The sequence below is a fragment of the Apodemus sylvaticus genome, chromosome 2, assembly GCF_947179515.1.
Source record: "Apodemus sylvaticus chromosome 2, mApoSyl1.1, whole genome shotgun sequence".
NCBI classification, from domain to species: domain Eukaryota; kingdom Metazoa; phylum Chordata; class Mammalia; order Rodentia; family Muridae; genus Apodemus; species Apodemus sylvaticus.
Genome location: NC_067473.1, coordinates 63405230 through 63424328, shown reverse-complemented (window position 1 = coordinate 63424328; position 19099 = coordinate 63405230). Strand labels below are relative to the sequence as shown.

At 47.3% G+C, this 19099-nt stretch overlaps 2 protein-coding genes across 2 annotated transcripts in view; one reads left to right on the top strand and one right to left on the bottom strand.

The window, feature by feature from the left end:
• The window catches only part of Parp12 (poly(ADP-ribose) polymerase family member 12), a 36070-nt gene extending 33884 nt beyond the window's left edge, over positions 1 to 2186 (top strand). The window contains exon 12 of the mRNA XM_052173488.1: positions 933 to 2186. Coding sequence (XP_052029448.1) covers positions 933 to 1258 — 326 coding nt within the window. The 3' untranslated portion in view covers positions 1259 to 2186. The remainder of the gene's footprint in view (positions 1 to 932) is intronic.
• Positions 1343 to 19099, bottom strand: part of Tbxas1 (thromboxane A synthase 1) — a 171305-nt gene continuing 153548 nt past the window's right edge. Inside the window, exons 10-13 of the mRNA XM_052173489.1 lie at positions 16437 to 16528; positions 7336 to 7473; positions 4759 to 4921; positions 1343 to 4338 (exon numbers count right to left, since the gene is read on the bottom strand). Coding sequence (XP_052029449.1) covers positions 4264 to 4338; positions 4759 to 4921; positions 7336 to 7473; positions 16437 to 16528 — 468 coding nt within the window. The 3' untranslated portion in view covers positions 1343 to 4263. The remainder of the gene's footprint in view (positions 4339 to 4758; positions 4922 to 7335; positions 7474 to 16436; positions 16529 to 19099) is intronic.

The following is a 19099-nucleotide window of genomic DNA, read 5'->3' as shown; positions in this document are numbered from 1 at the left end:
TTACACACATATGTCTGTGTGCTTATTGTATTCATTGTATCCACATTCCTCAATTTTAATATGTTGCCATGTTGACCTTTTCATCTTTTTATTTCTGAACCATTTTCAAGTATCTGTCATCTGTGGTACCTTTTTACTCTTCAGCACTCACTAAGAAGGTTTCTCCTGTCGCCACATAGTGATAACCAAATTTAGAAAATTCAAGGATCTGTTTGCTGGCCAGCACACACCTTTAATCCCAACACATAGGATTCAGAGGCAGGTGGATCTCTCTGAGGCTGTCCTGGTCTACATTATGAGTTCCAGGAAAGCAAGGACTAGAGAGAGACTTCAGTCTCAAAAAAAAAACCAAAACAACAACAACAAAAAAAAACCCAAACAACAAAACAAAACAACCCCCCCAAACCACCACCACCAAAAAGAATCTGTCTGTCCCACTCTGACACTGTGGACTGCCTGTTCATTAGTTTCAGTCTGATGTGGTGTTGTTTGTGGGATCAACAAGCTGGTGATAGATTTGGGAATCCCATATAGAGGGAGCAGCTTCTAGTTCAGGTTCTCACTTGAAGAATCATTGTTCTATAAGTTAAGCTACTGGTATCTATAGAATGGTTCAGTAAGAGGAATGTTACTCATTTTCCATGTCACCCAACTAAGCTCCATTCTATAGATGGAAAACTGAAGTCTAGAACTAATTATCAACAGACTATAGATTTTCTCTGGAATTGGAACTGAGAATAGAGTGAATTAGGTGACTTCTTTGGGTGCCCTGCCAAATAGAGAGGTGTTGATGACCTCCATGGATGAGGAAAAGGGCAGAGAAGTGGGAGGGAAGAGGGGATGTGGTGTTGAAAGGGCAGAGACTGCTGGCATCTCCCATTGCCGGGATGTACTCGGCCAGTGCCCTGTGCAGCGTGTCTGTGTCGTTTCAGGGAGCTACTTTGCAAGAGATGCTGCCTATTCCCACCACTACAGTAAATCCGACACGCACTCCCACATGATGTTCCTGGCCCGGGTGCTGGTCGGAGACTTCGTCAGGGGCAGCACTACCTTCGTCCGCCCTCCTGCCAAGGAAGGCCAGAGCAATGCCTTCTATGACAGCTGCGTGAACAGCATGTCCGACCCAACCATCTTTGTAGTTTTTGAGAAGCACCAGGTCTACCCCGAGTACCTCATCCAATACTCTACCTCCTCCAAGCCCCCAGCTGGACCCTCCATCTTTGTTGCCCTAGGCAACTTGTTTACCAGCCGACAGTAAGCATGGCTAGGATACATTAGGCATTTCTGACACATATGTCTGTCTGGTGGAGCTATTTGGAAAGTCTTTCTTTTTCTTTCTTTCTTTTTTTTTTTTTTTTTAACGAAACTTTTAATGAACTCTTGTTTAATATTGGCTTCTCAGTGAAATTACATTTTTTTCTCCCCTAGTGCTAGGGATGGAACACAGGGCCTTGTGCTTGCTAGAAAAGCACTCTACCACTGAGCTAGCCACACCCCAGCCCTTTTAAAATGTTTTAATTATGAGGCAATGTTTTACTAAATTATATTCTGCCTCAGTCTCCTGATCAGCTGGGATTAAAAGCCTCTATTACCAGGCCTGACTTGAAGCCACAATCTTAATCTTTGGCTGATAACAGTTTTAGGTTTTAGGTCCTTTTAGGTTGGCTTATGATCTTAGCAGTAGTGGTTGTGAGCCCATGTTTAATGTATAATAATGTTAGTATTGCATTTTAACTCTTTGCTGACTTTGATGTTTATTAAGACCAAGCACAGAATTTATACATACAGTTTTATGGATTTGTTTTAACTGTTATAGAGTTTATGTCTCTATAACAATTCTGGTTTGAAGGGTCTTGTGTCCAGTTTGCTTTTGTCAGAGTAGCATAGTGTCCTTTATGGAAGGGGAGGGGACTACAGGGACGGCCTCGGCTTCACTGTCACTTTGGCCCTGCTTTGGCACTCACCTGGGCAGTTCTTGATGTAAGTGAAGCGTGACTCTGCCTGACAGGAAACACACATTAGTGTCCCCTTAAGTCCTGGGCCTGACCCATAAGTGCCTCTGCCAAAATCCCTTAAGCACACTGGTCACCTTCTAGGTGTGGGCTTTATGTCTCAATGAGATTGAATACCCGTGCTTCAAATGTCACGTGAGAGTATGGAAATAAAAGACTATTGAAGTAGATGAAGACTGGAGTTTGTTTTTGTTGTCTGTTCATAAAGAGTACCAGATAGGCACCAGGCCCTTTGCTGTGTGTTGGGATTATCTTGGTCCTGTGGACTGATAGAGCAAAATATTATAAACCGAGTGATTTTAATGAACACTAGGCATTTATTGTTCAAGGTTTTGAAAGCTAGGAAGTTCAAGATCACGGTACCTGTAGATTCAGGGTCTGGTCGTGGTCATTCTTTATTGCTGGCTTTATAGCTTCTCAAAATAACCACAGTGCTAGAAGAGACCCTACCATGCCCTTTATTAAATAAGGGTGTTAATCTCACTGATGAGGGATTCCTGTTTTAGACCCATCACCTTCTAAAGAACCACAAACCATGAGTGCAGATTTATCATGGGTTTAGGGGTGAAACATTCAGACCACAGTAAGAAAGAACAGAGTTTATGCCACTGGCCTCAGTAGGACTGAAAGTCTGGGTCCCTCACTTGTTACCTCTCCTAAGCTCTAGCAATATGGTCACATGTTTACATGTATATTTATATTATTTTTAGGTTTTGGCCCACAAAATGTAGTTTCCTTATAGAACAATGTGCTTTCCACATGTCTTAATGCACTCATCTGGCCCAAGCTGACAGGGAGGATGGCTCCATCTTAAAGAGTTGTACCACTGGTATGTCCCCTGAAGATTAAATCTAAGGCAGTTTAACTGGAGTACCATCGTTGGAGTGACCTTAGACCTTACACAGGGCAGCGTTACTAATCAGTCCAGAGAGAGATGAGTTCATTATGAATGAAACATAAGCCCCCACTTCAGGTCAGCCACATAGCTGCAGGCAGTGTGATTTTCATGGGTTTCCAATGTGGCTCCACTACATCCTGGATGGTTCTCAAAGTATATTGTTTTTTGTTTGAGCTCTTGGTCCTTTAATGATAGTGTGGGGGGTGAAGAAGGCATTTAATTGGTCCTGTGAGTGTTGGAGACCATTGTTTGCACTGACAATGCTAGGGAGGGACTTAGAGTGGCTGAACAGTTGCCTGGTTGTGTGGATTGGGGAGGAAAAGCTGTTCCTGCATTTGTAGACCCTGGGGGCCTCTCTGCCTTCCCTTGTCTGCTGTGAATAGGCACAGGGCTGCATTAGAATCACTGGACTCCTGTCCCTTGTTGGCAGTTTGAATCCTCAGTTTCTTCTCTAGCCCCTCCTACATCCCACTCTGTTCTTTGTAACACCAGTAACCCTGGGACAGTAAACAGGATGCTCACAAAACCTTCTGATAGATCCCAGCTGGGTCCTCACAGAGCCTTCTACTCAGTTGCATCTACATGTTCTTGCCCTGGATCCTGTACATCTTGGCACCAGATAGCATTCTAATGAATTTCAGCAAATGCCCAGCTCTCCTGCACAGGCTTTGGACTGTTCCCTCAGCAGGGACCTGCACACTTGGGCCTCCTGCAGTGGCTGCAGAGTGGTCGGGAGTTGGGAGAAGTGTCAGGGAGGTAAGGGAAGTCTGCTTAGTTTTCTTCAGTGAGTCTGAACCCCCAGCTATCAAGAGTGCCCTTTAGCTGATGTTATTCTGTCTGTGCAAGCTTCCAATAAGTGTCTCTATCCCTATTTAAGAAGCCAAAGTACAGTGAGGCTTTGGAGCTACTTTGGAGGCTGAGTGTCTATGTACATTGTTTATCTGAAACCCATGAATCATGAGAAGGTAAAAAGCCTATGCCAGTGCTGTCAGGACTATTCACCTATGTGTCCCCATGTCCCCTGCACTGTAGAATACCTCTGTCATGAGGCCGGGACTTCTTTTGACACCTTACTCCCAGTTTAATCAAAATGACCTTTCCCTTTTCCCAAGAAAACCATGGTCTGAACCCCACTGGTAATGTCAAAATGAAGCAGGACAAACATTTTTTTAAACATTTAGGAACTGTGACATGCATACCGTATGCTCACATGCCATGTGCCCTTTTAATCACTCTAAACTTTATATTCCCATAGACTTTCCATCTTCACATGAGGCTTTCCTTTGAATCCCGACAGTGATGTGCAGATGTCACCATTACAAAGTGCTTCCTCTTTCCCACGTGCCTTCTATATCAGCGTGACACAATCTTGATGTAGACTCCATTTTGGGGGCCTAGGGCAGATTTGGATTCTAGCTGAAGTGGAACCTAAAATAAAGTAAATTAAAATATTTGACAAAGTTAACCGTATCTACCAGAAGACTTTCTTAGAACCTAGCCTGAAGCATAGCTTGTGAAAATTTAGCTGTGGGCTGGGAGCCAAGACCTTTGGGGTCAGAAGGAGCCAGAGGGAGGGTCTCTGGCCTCTATAGGAAAAGCTGAACACTCTAAAGCTGTCGCATGCTGTGGAACTAAGGAAATACACATGAGTTATAAATGTGTGCTAATAGGAAAACACAGCGTGGGTTCTGGGCCAGCCCTTACCCGAGCACATTGCACATCGTTCATCTTTTCATCAAGAGATGGGTGTCCCTGAGAGGAGAGGGACTAGACTGGCCCTAGCAGAAGTCGACGCATTGTGGGGCAGAGAAGCAGGGTTGGCCCCACCCTGGGATTTCAGACCCTCACCTGAGTCTCAGGGCTGGCTTCAAAGTGGAACTTGTGTAGGACCTGGAGTAGTGTCAGCTTGACCACCAACAGCCCCAGCCGAACTCCGAGGCAGCTCCTGGGGCCAGCTCCAAAGGGCAGGTATGTGAACGGCCTCTGCCGAAGCCGGGCCTCTGCTGTAAACCTAAGGGTTCGGTGAAGGTTACAGTTGGCCTGAAACGCCTGCTCCAGCTAAAGCACAGTGGTTCTCAACCTTAATGCTGTGACTCTTTAATACAGTTCCTCATGTTGTGATCATAAAATTATTTCATAGCTATTTTGTAACTGTAATTTTGCTACTGTTGAATTGCAATGTAAATATATGATATGTGACCCCCCCCCCAAAGGGGGTTGAGAACAGCTTATCTAAAGTCCCATTTCTGGCTAAATGACCCCTTCATGTGAGATCCCTTCCCTCGTCCAGGCCAACAAGACCCTGTGTCCAGGACTGTCCTTAAGACTCTGGGTAACTGGTAGCTTCTGATCACCGACATCTCAGCCCTGTTCTGCCCAGTCTTAGAAGAACTGTTGCATTCAGACAATCAGCTGAGTGCACCTTCTTGTCTCGCCTAGGAAGGTATTATCCAAGGGTGTGTGTGTGTGAAGCCAGGACATAATCCAGAATCCCAGGCCTGACCAGCACACCCTGGCCCTATCATGCCTCGCCTCACACTGGACCACACAGCTCCTCTTGTTTCCTCTCAGCAAAGTTTTTAGGCACTTTGGTCGCATCCTTGAAGCCTTTCCAGGGGTCCAACTGTCTTCTCATTGAAGACTGGTAGCTGCCTCCCCACCACCCTGACTTTGCCGGTCAGGATAAGAGAAGCCTGAGGCTCTGGATGTAACTGAATTTTAATCCAGCAACATGGCTGCTCTGGCTGGAATACAGACATGTCCTTAGTTACACATCTTTAATCCTAGACAGTGAAGGTAAGTTTAGTTTGTAGAAAGAAGCAACCTTGTTTGAAAGTGACATCTAGTTGAGGGGCAAACAAAGTGATGAGTCAGAGAAAGACTTGACAGAATAAGTCAGAGATGGGATACACCCAACTCTCATGAGAACAGTCAGGAAAGGAAGGCTAGTTAGGAGCAGCGCAGGAAGAGAAAGAGGAGTTGGAGTCCGTTTAGATCAGCCAGTTCAGTTCAGTTCAGTGGAGTCAAGTCAGTTGGGAGTCGGTGTAGTGCAGCAAAGTTGAGTTTGTTCATGAGTTCATGCAGTCTGTTGCAGGTCAGCAAAGGCAGTTGGAACCAAATTAGAACAAAGTGCCAGAGTTAGTTTGAGGACAAACAGAGCGATTCACTTAGAAGCAAAGAGAAGCCAATTTAAATCAGCTTAGAGAGGAGTTTTGAGCCAGAACAACTGAGTTGAACCAGCCAGTCAGAGTTCAGAAAGAAGTAGAAAGGGTGAGCTTATTCAGAAGCAAGCCTCTATGACAACAATTACATCAGGGGAACAAAAAAAAAAAAAAGGCTTTTATACCCGGGATCCTCAAGATTTGGACTAAAGGTAGAATGGCTAGGCTCACCATGAGATCTCCTCCCTAGTTCCATGGAGCTAAGTGACAGTTAACAATCTGATGGCCAGCTAGTTCTTACCACTTCTAGGCTTTCTTATGATACTCTGAGCCCCACAGATGCTGTCTCTGGCTATGAATCTTTACCATGTTTGTGGGACCCACTGAGATGCGGGAGGCTAGTTATCTGAGTCTCAGAGTCCTTGAGCAGGTTGTAGAGGTGGGCTGGGCTCAGATGGAGTCAGGAAAGGGAGAACTACAGTGGTACTTACCTGCATCCCCTAGTGGGTCACAGCGAAAGGAAAAGTGACTGATTCTGACAAGGAGCAGGGTGTGAGGGTCGCCCGGGTATTTATACCACAGAGCCTAGAAATGGAGTTGACAATGGACCAGATCCGTGTCCATGAAAGGACGAGGATCTAGTTCCTTTGGATCTTATGGATTCAGAGTTAAAGGGTAGCTATGCTGGTGTGAATGCACTGAATAGAGGTGATGTTTTGTTGCTTTCTTATGCAACAGGTACACACACACACACACACACACACACGTATGTATCAAGGTGGAGAAATGGTTCAGTAGTTAAGATTGTGTACCACTCTTGTAGAGGACTGGAGTTTGGTTTCCAGTACTTATGATGGGCAGCTCACACCTGTCTATGCTGCAGCTCCATGAGACCTGATGTTCTTCCAACTTACATAGGTGCCTACACTCACATGCACATACTTGGATACAGACACACATGATGCATACAATTAGAAATGAAATCTAAAAGCCTAAAACAACCACCACCACTCTGCCTCCTGTGCCCTGGCTTGGAAAAACAGAAGATACTGATCCTTGTGTGCATTAATGCTGTTGTGCTAGATCTCTGGATTTAGTTTTTCCTTTGGAAATGATGCCTCCCAGTCTATCTGAATTGGTGAATTGCTGAATTTCTTTGAGGTTGGCTATGCCCATGTCTCCTGGCTTTTATCTCTATAGCAAATTTTCTATCCCATACACTCACATCCCTCAGGGACGCCTGTTCTGGATGGAATTCACTTACCTTTCGGGGTCAAAGGTCTCAGGGTTCGGCCAGAACTCTGGGTCATGGTGTAGGGCACCCACAGCTATCTCCAGCACTGTACCTGCAGGGATGTGCTGTCCCAGTACCTCACAGTCCTGTGCTGCCTCCCGTGTGAACCTGTGAGAGACAGAGGCAGGAAGTCTTGCCAATGTGCAAGCATTAGGGGCCTCAGGGTGTTATGGGGCCCAAGATGGGGTATGGAGTGCTGTCAGAGACGTGGGGGACACAGCCCTCTTCTCAAGGTGAATCATTCAGAAAACAAATTTCTGTCTCATAACCCCCCTACTCCCAAGGAGCCTCCAGTCTCAAGGCCCTTGTGACGTGCGTGGCCTTGGAGATAATGGCACAGCCATGGGCTGAGCACTGTGGCTCCCTCCATGAACCTGCAGAGGCACTTCTAGGGGCTGCATTCCGGCCAATCTGCTGCCTCTCCTGTCTCCCCAGTCACAGTTATGCCTCCTCTAATTACCCCCACTCTCTCTTTTGCTTCGTCTTCTTTCATTTGTAGTGTAGCCCTATTGTCTGGCTTCTATTCTCTGCCCACAACTCTATGGTTGGTTCTTATAAGATCATGAAAATAATGGGTGGCCCATCCTGTGGACACACAACCTTTATCTTCACTAGCCCTATGTTCCATCAACTAATGACGGATCAGCCATGAGTGGATAGTCTCGGTTGTCAGCTTGACATCTGGAATCAACTAAAACCAAAGCAGCAGGGCACACTTGTGAAAGTGAGAGACTCCACTTGGTCTGATTATTTGAGATGGGAGACCCACCCTACATCTGGACCATACCTTCTGCTCACAGCCAACATAAAAGGACATGGAAGAAGGAAGCTTTGCTTTTTGCCTGCTCGTCCTCATTCTCACTGGCAAGCTCATCTACCCTGCTGGTGAACCATTCCTTCCCCGGTGTTAGAACCTGCTTCTTCAGGATTCCTATGCAGATTAAAAACCTTAAGCTTTCTAGGACTTCCCTAGGACTCCAGCACCAGATTGGGACAGCTGAGACATCCAGTCTCAGGGACTGAACATCTCCCAGATTGTTGGCCTTTCTCTCAGGAGACAGCCATTGTTAGACTACTAAGACTGCAGCTGTAAGCTACTCTAATAAATCACACACACACACACACACACACACACACACACACACATATACACACACACACACATTTTTATTCTATCAGTCCTGTTCCTTTAGCGAATGCTGACTAACAGAACTAGATTTCATGGAATAAAGCTGTCACTGCAGAAAGCAGATCAGAAGCCAGGTCTGGGGGCATTTTGGGTGCTTGAGGAGGACACCTTGGGACAGGAACCTGTGACCGTGAGCAGGTGATGGAGCAGAAGCTGCCCTTACAGCCTGAGATGTTTGCCTGCTCGGGCTGCAAAGCGTGTGGAGCCAGGACTGAGCTGAGAGCTGGGTCTTCTAAGCCTCCTTTACTGGCTCTCCTCCACGGCCTGTGTGATGACTGTTCTTGGTTCCTGGAGTTCTGTGTCTTATCTTACCACAGCTTCTCACAACAACCATTACTTAAAACTTGCAAACCCGTTATAGCTCTCTTGAGTTTTGCCTTATTGTCACAGACCAGGTGACTAACCTAACAGCTGGTTCTATAATCCTATGACCTTAGAGTTGTGGTTTGTATATTCTCAGCCCAGGGAGTGGCACTATTAGAAGCAGTGGCCCTGTTGGAGTAGATGTGACCCTGTTGGAGTAGGTGTGCCACTGTGGGTGTGCACTTTAAGACCCTCTTCCAAGCTGTCTGGAAGCCAGTCTTCTGCTAGCAGCCTTCAGATGAAGATGTAGAACTCTCATCTCCTCCTGTACCATGCCTGCCTAGAAGCTGCCATGTTCCTACCTTGATGATACTGGACTGAGCCTCTGAATCTGTAAGCCAGCCCCAATTAAATGTCCTTTATAAGACTTGCCTTGGGGCTGGAGAGATGGCTCATTGGTTAAGAACACCAACTGTTCTTCTGAAGGTCCTGAGTTCAAATCCCAGAAACCACATGGTAACTCACAACCATCTGTAACAAGATCTGACACCCTCTTCTAGAGTGTCTGAAGACAGCTACCATGTACTTACATATAATTAATAAATAAATAAATCTTAAAAAAAAATAAGACTTGCTTTGGTCATGGTGTCTGTTCACAGCAGTAAAACCCTAACTAAGGCATTTAGGATTCCACCCTTGGGCCTGGGCATGGAAACCACCTGGGTCAAATACAACTTCTTGCCCCTTTCTTCGAGTTCTTGCCATAGGTAGGACTTTAGATGCACCCTGCCACATAATACTCAGAAGTAAAACTACTGCTTGCTTTTAGTAACAGACAAAACTGACTGATCTGTCCAAGCTTTAGTCAGAACAGCCACAGTTCAACTACTGAATCCTTCCAAGCCCCTTTGCTTCTTTGTATTCATTGCATCCCAGCCTCTTCTCCAGTCACATCACTGCTGGGGCCCAGACTCCAAACCCCGCCATGTCCTTACCTGACTTCCCCAACCGGAATCTCAGGATGCTTTTCTGCCTTGGGATTAGAAATCAGTTTCTGGAAATTGAACTAGAAGTAGAGAGCTTCAGACCCTCTTTGCTTACATTAGGGTGCAAACATGGAATCTTTAGCTTTTTAATCTTCAGAACAGCCTCTTCGAGTTCTGGTTAGTGTTTCTAGATCATTTTAAAGGATGGGATAAAGCCTTGTTTTGGACAAAAGTACTGTTTTCTCTTCAGCAGCACCCCTCTACCTTCTCCTCCCCAGCAGCTGGGGCTGGGGCACCTTCCTGTCTCAGTAAATGAAAACCCTTCCTCCTCCTCCTCCTCCTCCTCCTCCTCCTCCTCCTCCTCCTCCTCCTCCTCCTCACTTCAGACATTTCTCATTTGCAGGTGAAGTGAGGCTGGCGGCCCTCTGTGTGCCTGGCACTGGCACGGGCACAGGTCCTTTTCAGGGGCAGGTATCTGAGGGGATACAGGAGGTCCTCGACTTTCCCAATCACAATCTGACATTCACAATCAAGCGTCTCAGTTACCCTCAGTTTCCTCTCGCATCTGGTGGTCCATCCCTCCACCAGGCAGGCTGTCTGGCTGTCTCCTCCCTCCCATGGATGGTCCTCATCAGGGTCCTCAAAGCTTTTGGTCATCCCACCCCATGGACATTGGCATCTTTTTCCCCCTCCTTTTTGTCTCTCCTGGGCCGCTGATTGTTAATGAAGCTGCGATTAAGAGAAGGAAATAAGGCTGGGAGAGATGGCTCAGCAGTTAAGAGCACGGACTGTTCTTCCAGAGGTCCTGAATTCAATTCCCAGAAACTACATAGTTGCGGATAGCTGCGGGGCTATTTAATATTAATTCTGTTCTCCTGGGAGGGGCTGCCAACAAGGAACGAGTCAGCATCCGGGTGATTTTTTTTTTTTTTCTGTAAACCTCCTTCCCACCTTAATTTATAAATAAAGACTAGATCTAGCAATTGGGCAGAGACAGAGGGGTGGAAAAAGAGGAAGATGGAGTAAAGGTTTTGGGAGAAAAGGAGGTAGAAAGAAAGCGGAGCAGAAGCATGTGGCCTGGAGAAACCGGAAGTTATAAAGGGTCTCATAGATGGGGAAGATGGTAGTGTAGTGGGAGATCTGCCCAATCTCGGTGCACAGCTTGGATTCATATTAATTGTATTTTCATTGCCCAGGCATATTTGGTTTGGAGATTTACCACAACACTACATGGTGGCTCACAACGATTTGTTATGAGAGCTAATGCCCTCTTTTGCTGTGTCTGAAGACAGCTTCACTATATAAAATAAATAAATCTTAAAAACAAAACAAAACAAAAAAAAAACCCCTCAGATTCTCAGACAAACTGAAGAGAGAGGGAGAGGGAGAGAAGGAACCAGGGGATGAGAAATCAGGAAAACTACCCTGGATGAAAGGTTGGCCGCAGAGACAACTTCCCTGTGTAGAAAAGACCTGGTTCCCTTACATGGCCAGGATATCGGAAGATGTGCACTCCTCCTATCTGCCTGTTCCCAGCTCCTCTACCATCTCACTTCTGTACTGGCCTAGCAAGGGCCTGGAATTAGTAGAAACCCTTCTATGCTCTAAATAGTATATAAGGATGACTAGAATAAAGGTGTCTGTCCTATTAGCTGTTATGATAACTCTGGAGTATTCTAATGCTAGAACTGGTCTTGGTAAGATTTGTTTATTTATTACTTTGTTGTGAATAGATACATATAACAAACTATTGTTTGAACCATTTTGAAGGGAGGAGTTCTGTACTATAAATACACCCACTGTGGTGATTTGAATATGCTTGGCCCATGGGAAGTGACACTATTAGGGGGTACAGCCTTGTTTGTGGAAGTGTCTCACTGTGTAGGCAGGCTTTAAGGTCTTCTAATACTCAAGGTATGCTCAGTTGGAAGAGACCCTCCTCCTGGCTGCTTATAGAAGAAGATAGTCTCCTGGCTGCTTTTGGATCAAGATATAGAACTCTCAGCTTCTTCTCCAACACCGTGTCTGCCTGAAGGCTGCCGTACTTCCTGCCATGATGATAATGGACTGAACCTCTGAAATTGCAAGCCAGCCCCAATTACATGTCCTTTTGTAAGAGTTGCCTTGATCATGGTGTCTGTTCACAGTAATAAAACCTTAACTAAGATTCCAACTGTTGGTCAACTATCACCCTAGAGCAGTGGTTCTCAGCCTTCCTAATGCTGTGACCCTTTAATACAGTTCCTCATAGTGTGACCCCCCAACCATAAAATTATTCCTACTTCATAACTCTAACTACTGTTATGAGTCATAATGTAAATATATGTGTTTTCTGATGGTCTGAGGTGACTCCTGTGAAAGGATCATTCAACCCCCAAAGGGGTCATGGTTCACAGGTTGAGAACCACTGCCCTGGACTCTGGGCATCTTCCTCATCTGGTCGAAGACATTCAGCCAGATTGTTTGTTTTGTCTAAGCATGTTTTATTTTTCAGAAGTAGACTATATGTGTTTGCATGTGGACATAACATTTCTAGAATACCTGCCATATATGGTCTGAATATGAAGTGTCCCTTCTGAGGGGACGCTTGTTTAAAGCAATGGTTCCCAACGCACTGTTCACAGGCAGGTTTTAGGGGAAGTCATTGGATCATGTGGGCTCTGCACTTCTCAGGGAATTGATCCGCTGATGGAATTCATAATTTAGTGGCATTGGAAACTAAGCAGTGGGCCAAATTGGAGGATGCAGGTTGGGCCTGTCATGGAAGGACCTGTCTTGTCCCTGACCCCTTTTCCCTCTTCTTCCTCCCCATCTTCTCTCTCTTCCCCTCACTTTCCTTTCCCCTCTCTTCCCCCCTCCCTCCCTCCTTTCCCCCTTTCTACCTTTCCCTCTTATCCTGCCTTCTCCCATTATTCCTCTTGTCTTTCTTTCTCTCCTCCTTTTCTGTTTCTTGGCTTCAATGAAGCAAGAAGCCTTCCTCTCCCGCGCCCCATGCTCTTCCTCTGGGGAGTTTCTGTCTTGCCACAGGCTTGAATGCAGTGGAGCACACTCACCCTGGATGGAAAGCCCCAGGTGGGCACCCACAGTACTGTCTGAGTTTTGTAACTGTGTATGGCATGGATCCCTGGGTGGGGTAATCAACATGCTTTCTTTAGAAACCATGGGAAAAGAAAATCTTCACTCTGTATATTCATTCGAAGTCCGGTGCCTAGCAGTACCTACGGCGACCATGCCCTACTGCTCCGTCACTGCATGGGACAGCCAGGGGTTGGTAAGGTTGGGTGTGCCCGTGGAGCAACTATAGAAGCAAATGCAGGAAGGTCACAGCTGTGTGTGCCCAAGCCAGTGGTGGTTGCAGTGCCCAGTACCTGGTGCTTCTGCACTGAGATTTCATCCTGCAGCTCTTAGAGGTGCTTCCTTCTCTGTTACCTCTGAGTCCCCCATGCTTCTGTGTGAGAGATGCAGAACAGACATCTAGGCCTCACTTCTACCAGAAGAGAGAAGCTCGGGGCAGAATGGATCCCAGCCAGGAGCATACAGCAGGCCAGGCCAGGGCTCAGGCCCTGGTCTACACTAGACCACCTCTGTGTGGAGCAGCCCAGGAACTGGATGCCATTGGATGCAGGAAGCTTCCCCATTCATTCAGATTCCCTATTTCCCATCAACAAGGGAGATCTTGGCATTTGGTTCCCAGAACCATCCCTGCACCCATTGGCTATTTATATTGTTGTTGGGGGGTGGTCTGGTGCTACCATTCAAATGCTGTATTCACATGCTAAATTCTGTACCTCAAGATCTGGCTGCCCCAAGTATGCCAGCCTTTGCAAACCTTGTTCCCCAATTCAAAACTATTGGTTAAATAAAACTGGCAACAGCCAATTACTGGTGTACTGGCTGTTTTTGTGTGTCAACTTGACCCGGGCTGGATTTATCACAGAGAAAGGAGCTTCAGGTGAGGAAATGCCTCCATGAGATCCAGCTGTGAGTCATTTCCTCAATTAGTGATCAAGGGGTGAGAGCCCACTGTGGGTGGTGCCATCCCTGGGCTGGTAGTCCTGGGTTCTCTCAGAGAGAAGGCTGAGCAAGCCAGGGGAAGCAAGCCAGTAAGGAACATCCCTCCACAGCCTCTGCATCAGCTCCTACCTCCTGACCTGCTTGAGTTCCAGTCCTGACTTCCTTTAGTGATGAACAGCTGTGTGGAAGTGTAAGCTGAATAAACCCTTTCCTCCCCAACTTGCTTCTTGGTCATGGTGTTTGTGCAGGAATAGAAACCCTGACTAAGACACCTGGGGAGGATAGAAGGAGGAAGCCTTTGAATTACTTGGCTGGGGGTCACGGGTAGGGACCAGGAGAAGAAAAGAGAAGGAGGAGGACAGAGGGAACAAGAAGTCTCTGTTAGAAGTGATGGACCAGGAATATGTGCCTGAATGGAATGCCCCTCCCTGGGACAGACCACCCAGAGACTCAAAACAGCAAGTATTTGGGGAGCACAGTTGGGGGAAGTAGCCAGTCTAGCTATTAGAAAATTAGATTGGGGTAATTTACCCAGTAATTGCACAAAAGCTAAATAAATAAATCATAGTCTGAGTCTCATTCATTTGAAATCTAGACAGGGATAGAAATATTCAGTTAAATTACAATCAGGAGACTTTGGGGCAGTGTCCACATGCTGAAGTGTCTGTCCCCGTGGGTTTTATTTTAGAACCTGTTCCCTTCATCCCTTAATGTGTCACCTAGATGAGACCTGGGGGGTGTTTTTATTTATTTTTATTAATTTTTTTAAAGATAGGATCTTTGTATGCAGCTCAAGCTAGCTGTAAATCACGCTCCTCCTGGCTCAGCTGCTCAAGTGTAATCTAGGATTACAGGGGTGCCCCGCCATGGCTGGCCATGAGATGAATTCTTGATTGGGTTTAGATCTGGGAAACGATTTTTTTCCTTTTTTTTTTCCTTTTTTTTTTTTTTAATTTAAGTTAGGTTCTCATTATATTGTCTGACCTGGACAATTATATTCCAGCTGACCTGGAACTCACACTCACGGAGGTCTACCTGCCTCTGCTTCTGAGTGCTGGGGTTAAAGGTGTGCACCGCCACTCCCAGCCTGAAATGATGTAGTTTTGACCAATTTTTATAATTTTCCTCCTGCTGCGGAGATACAGCTCTTGATCTCAGCCAGTTCCCCCTTTTCCAGGAATCTTGGCAACTATGGCAAGACCTGACTCCACTGTCAGTCATTCCTGGTACTTGGAGATGGTCCTTGAAGCCGCCTTGCTCTCTTTTTACTAGTGAATGATTTGTTTTGAATTTCATTTTGGATTTGCATTTTGCAGCGCATACCAGCTGCCTGCAAATCCCGTGGGAGGATAGCCGGGTATAAATCATGAAGAAGGAAGGACTGACATCGGGTTACCTGTGGCTCCTTGGAAAGCCACAGGAGGGCTATAGACTTGGGTCTTCATGCCAGCAGAGGAGCAGGAAGGAAGCCTTTGAATTACTGAGCTGACCTGTGTCAAGACCCTGAGCTGTGCGGCAGCCTCGTATGTTTGCTTCTGGACCTGTGCATTTTGGATTATATCTGTGCATACACCTGTCACGATTATGGTTCGAAACATCCCTTTGAGCTACCCTTAAATTACAAATTTCTCACAAAAATGACAAAAGCTATCTCCATATGGTCTGTGTGGTATTCGAAGAAGTGCCGAGTGAAGTTTGTAGGTATGATTCAGTGGTTTGTGCTCTGTCTGTGAAGTCTGCTCACGATCTCACTCCCCCCCTCCCCTGGGGTAAAGGTTTGGGAGAGATTCAAAGAAGTAGACCTGGTTACTGATCTGATTTGCAGGTTGGTGTGATGATGTGTTAGTGACTGGTTATGAGCGCTGAATTGTGTCCAGGAATGTAGTCCGTAGGACAGGGACAGCTCAGAGTGCTGGCATGCCGGGCAGAAGCCCTCACTGTGGAGCTGGAGAAAGGCTCAGTCGTTAAGAACACTTATTGTTTTCCAGGTTCAGTTCCCAGCATCAATGTCAGGTGGCTCACAACTTCCTGAAACTCCAGTTCCAGGGGCTCTGATGCCCTTCGGCCTCTGCTGGCACCTGCAAGCAAGTGGTTCCCATAACCCCCAACCCCCTTAGCTCCTTGCCGGAGCTCTTACACACCAAGGAAGGGACATTCTAGCCCTAGATGGTCCTCTGCTAAATGCCCCTCCAGGGGCAGGAGCTTTGGCCTGTTTTGTGTGTAGGCTAATTTTCTAGTGCCTAGCACAGAATGTACACGTGATGAATGAGTGAAGGGTGGGTGGGTGGATCAATGGACACGGGTGGTGGCAGATTCCACCAAAGGCTAGGAGGCCAAAGAGACAGGGTGGGGCTGAGAAGAAAAGCCACGCAAAGGCTAGTGCTGTTTGGAAGAGGTCGTTAACCTACAGGAGAATGGGGCAGACTCTTCAGGCCTTGTGTCTGGTGCCCCAAGGAAAAGAAACCAACCCAGGAACCAACCAACACAACTCTTTAGGAATGTGTGATAACTGTGTGTGACAACAGACTAATGATCAGTGACGGCCCTAAAACGTGATGCTCCAGGGGCCACAGACAGACCTGAAAGCTGGCGGGTACATCCTCAGGGTCTCTGCAATCACCATGTCCAGATAGGGCAGACTTTCCTGCAGGTGGCAGTACTCAGGGGCTGGCTGAGGCAGGAAGCAGACAAAAGGAGGTTGTGTTAGAAGGAATCTCACAGCTCTTGGTCTTTTTTCCTGAGCTCTGATTCCAACTTCAACAAACATTTCTGTGAAAGTCCCACAAGACAAGAAGTAGAGTCCATCCAGACGGCCTCACGGTAGCCACCAGTGTGCCCTGTGCGTTTCATTTCTTGGTGTTTTACATTACTGAAGACAAGTTCAGCCTTGGACTTGGGGATCTTTGTACCATGGAGAGATCTGGTGTGAGGGTTTGTGTTGTCAACTTGACCGAAGGGAGAGTCAGCTGGAAGAAGGGCTTGCAGTGTGTTAGCTTGATAGGGTTAATTGAGGGGGAAGACCCACCCACTGTGGGTGGCACCATTCCCTAGGCTGGGATCCTGGCCCGTGGAGCTGGGGAAGCAAGTTGAGCATTGACAGGCATGCTTTCGCTGCTGTCTGACCCCACCACCATGGGCCGTAACTTGGAACTGAAACCTAAAATAAACCATTTTCCCCTAGGCTTTGCCAGTATTTTGATCACAGATAGGAAAAGCCACAAAGGCAGACTCTAGGACTACAGTTCCAGTCCCATTTCTTGGGAGTTGATGGCATGGCTCACCGTAGCAAGCCCGTGCTCTTGAGTAATCCGCCCAGCGCAGCAAGGTGCCAGCTCTCCCCGTCTCAGAGGCTGTCACCTGGATGGTAATTGGTACAGCAGTAAAGCTGAGAGACACACAGAGACGCAGCAGAGAATAAAAGCTTGCAACAGTTAGCAAGGATGAGCAGTTGACACAACCCTCCAAAGCTATTATATACCAGCAAGAAGAGACAGCTCCGACAAAAAGCTGTCAAGGGGATGAAAAAGCAAAGCCCAAGAGGAGGAATACAAGTCGCAATGAAAAACCAGCGAAATAGTAATATTCTGTTTCTCAAACCTCAGATTAGAAGTTGGAAAGACTGGTTAAATTTGGGGAGTGCAGTTGTCAGGGTTCCTAACATCTGGTGACTCTCAAAGGGAGAACAGGTTGATGTGTGTGTAGTCACCAGGGTGTGGATACCCCATGGGTGGGTCAGGGTATGACCCAGGCACCCCCAGCCTGCCACTGCACTGTGTGTGTGTGTGTGTGTGTACTGTTTGTCAGGTGTTACTGTACATCTCTGAAATGTTCCCACAGGCTCATGTTCCTCCAGATGGTAGAGAGCATTAATTAGAACAGTCAGGACCCTTTTAAGAGGTGCAGCCTAGCTTCTGGAAGTAGGTAACTAGAGGCAGGCCTTGGTTGGTAATGCCTAGGTCCTGGCCTGTTTCCTGGTCTTATGAGCAAATGCCACTGAAGCTCCTGTCACTCCACTGTGCCACCACCACTGCAGTGAACCAAACTCGCTGAGACCTCACGTGAGAGCAGCCCTTTCTTCTAAGCGCCGCTTGTGTCAGGCGCTTTGCCATAGCAAGGGAAAAAAGTAATGAACACACTGGGTGACAGCCTCGCTCCTTTCAGTTGTGGGGGAGGGCTTTCTTCTGTGCCCCCCTCCTCTGCAGAGCAGCAAGAGGTAGCCCCCAGACCAAGTGCATCCTACAGCAGCCAGCCTCCACAGACCCACCCCAGGAGGCTTTACCCTACTTGCAGGAAAGAGACTCACAACCGGGAGAGCTCAGGGCTATACTGCCAGGTGGGGCACCCGCTAGTCCCCAGATGAGTATCCTGGGGCAGCTACAGCATTACCTGGGAAACTGCTATCAATGAAGAAAAACTAGTGGCAGGAGAGGAAGCAGTGGCAGGACACCGGAGTCTTGAAGCCTTTAAGAAATACTTTAGCTAATCTATGATGGTTCGGCCACTCAATAACACATCCCTTAGGGGTGGGTCATCATGCGCCAGGTTGCAGCGAATGTAGGTAGTGGACATCCTGTCTGTGAATGCTCATGAATTTGGAAGGCAAGGGAGATATTTGCACTTTGTAATATACAGTGTCAGCCACTGCCTGGCTTTCCCAGTGCTTGCCCACCGCCACTCAGGGCTCTTATTTGGCATCACGTTTCCATCTCCAGCCTAGGCCCTTGTGTGTGTGTGGCTGGTGCTCTGTGATTGTGGTCTTGAGACTCCTAATAACCTTGCTGTTAGATTTGCGCTCTGGGGTGAAGTGGGAAAGAGCTTGGGTGCTTGTTCGGGGTCTCTGATGGCTGCGCCCCCTCCCCGCGCCTCCCGGGCTGCCTCGCTGGAGGAATGCTCAGTTGCCTTCTCTGCACTGACCCTCAGACACAACTATGAGAGGATGTGAATGGGGTTCACATATATTGCAGTATCTTGGGGTGACCATGGTGGCCATCTTAGCTTCAAGCTGGAAGAGCATGGGTGTGTGGCAGGACTGGCCTGAGGGCGCCCAGATCCAAGACTCCTGGAAGCAGTGGTCTGCTGTGGGGACTGCGGGAGGGGGAGACACCTGGACTGACTGTCCCAGACCCTCCCCCCAGCCAGACTTGGGACTGGGGTTCAGGACTCCTGTGAAGGTCTGGACTCCCTCAGCCCAGCCCAAGCCTGAAGACGCTTGGGGGTTCTGGGAATACTTTCTCTTCTGCTT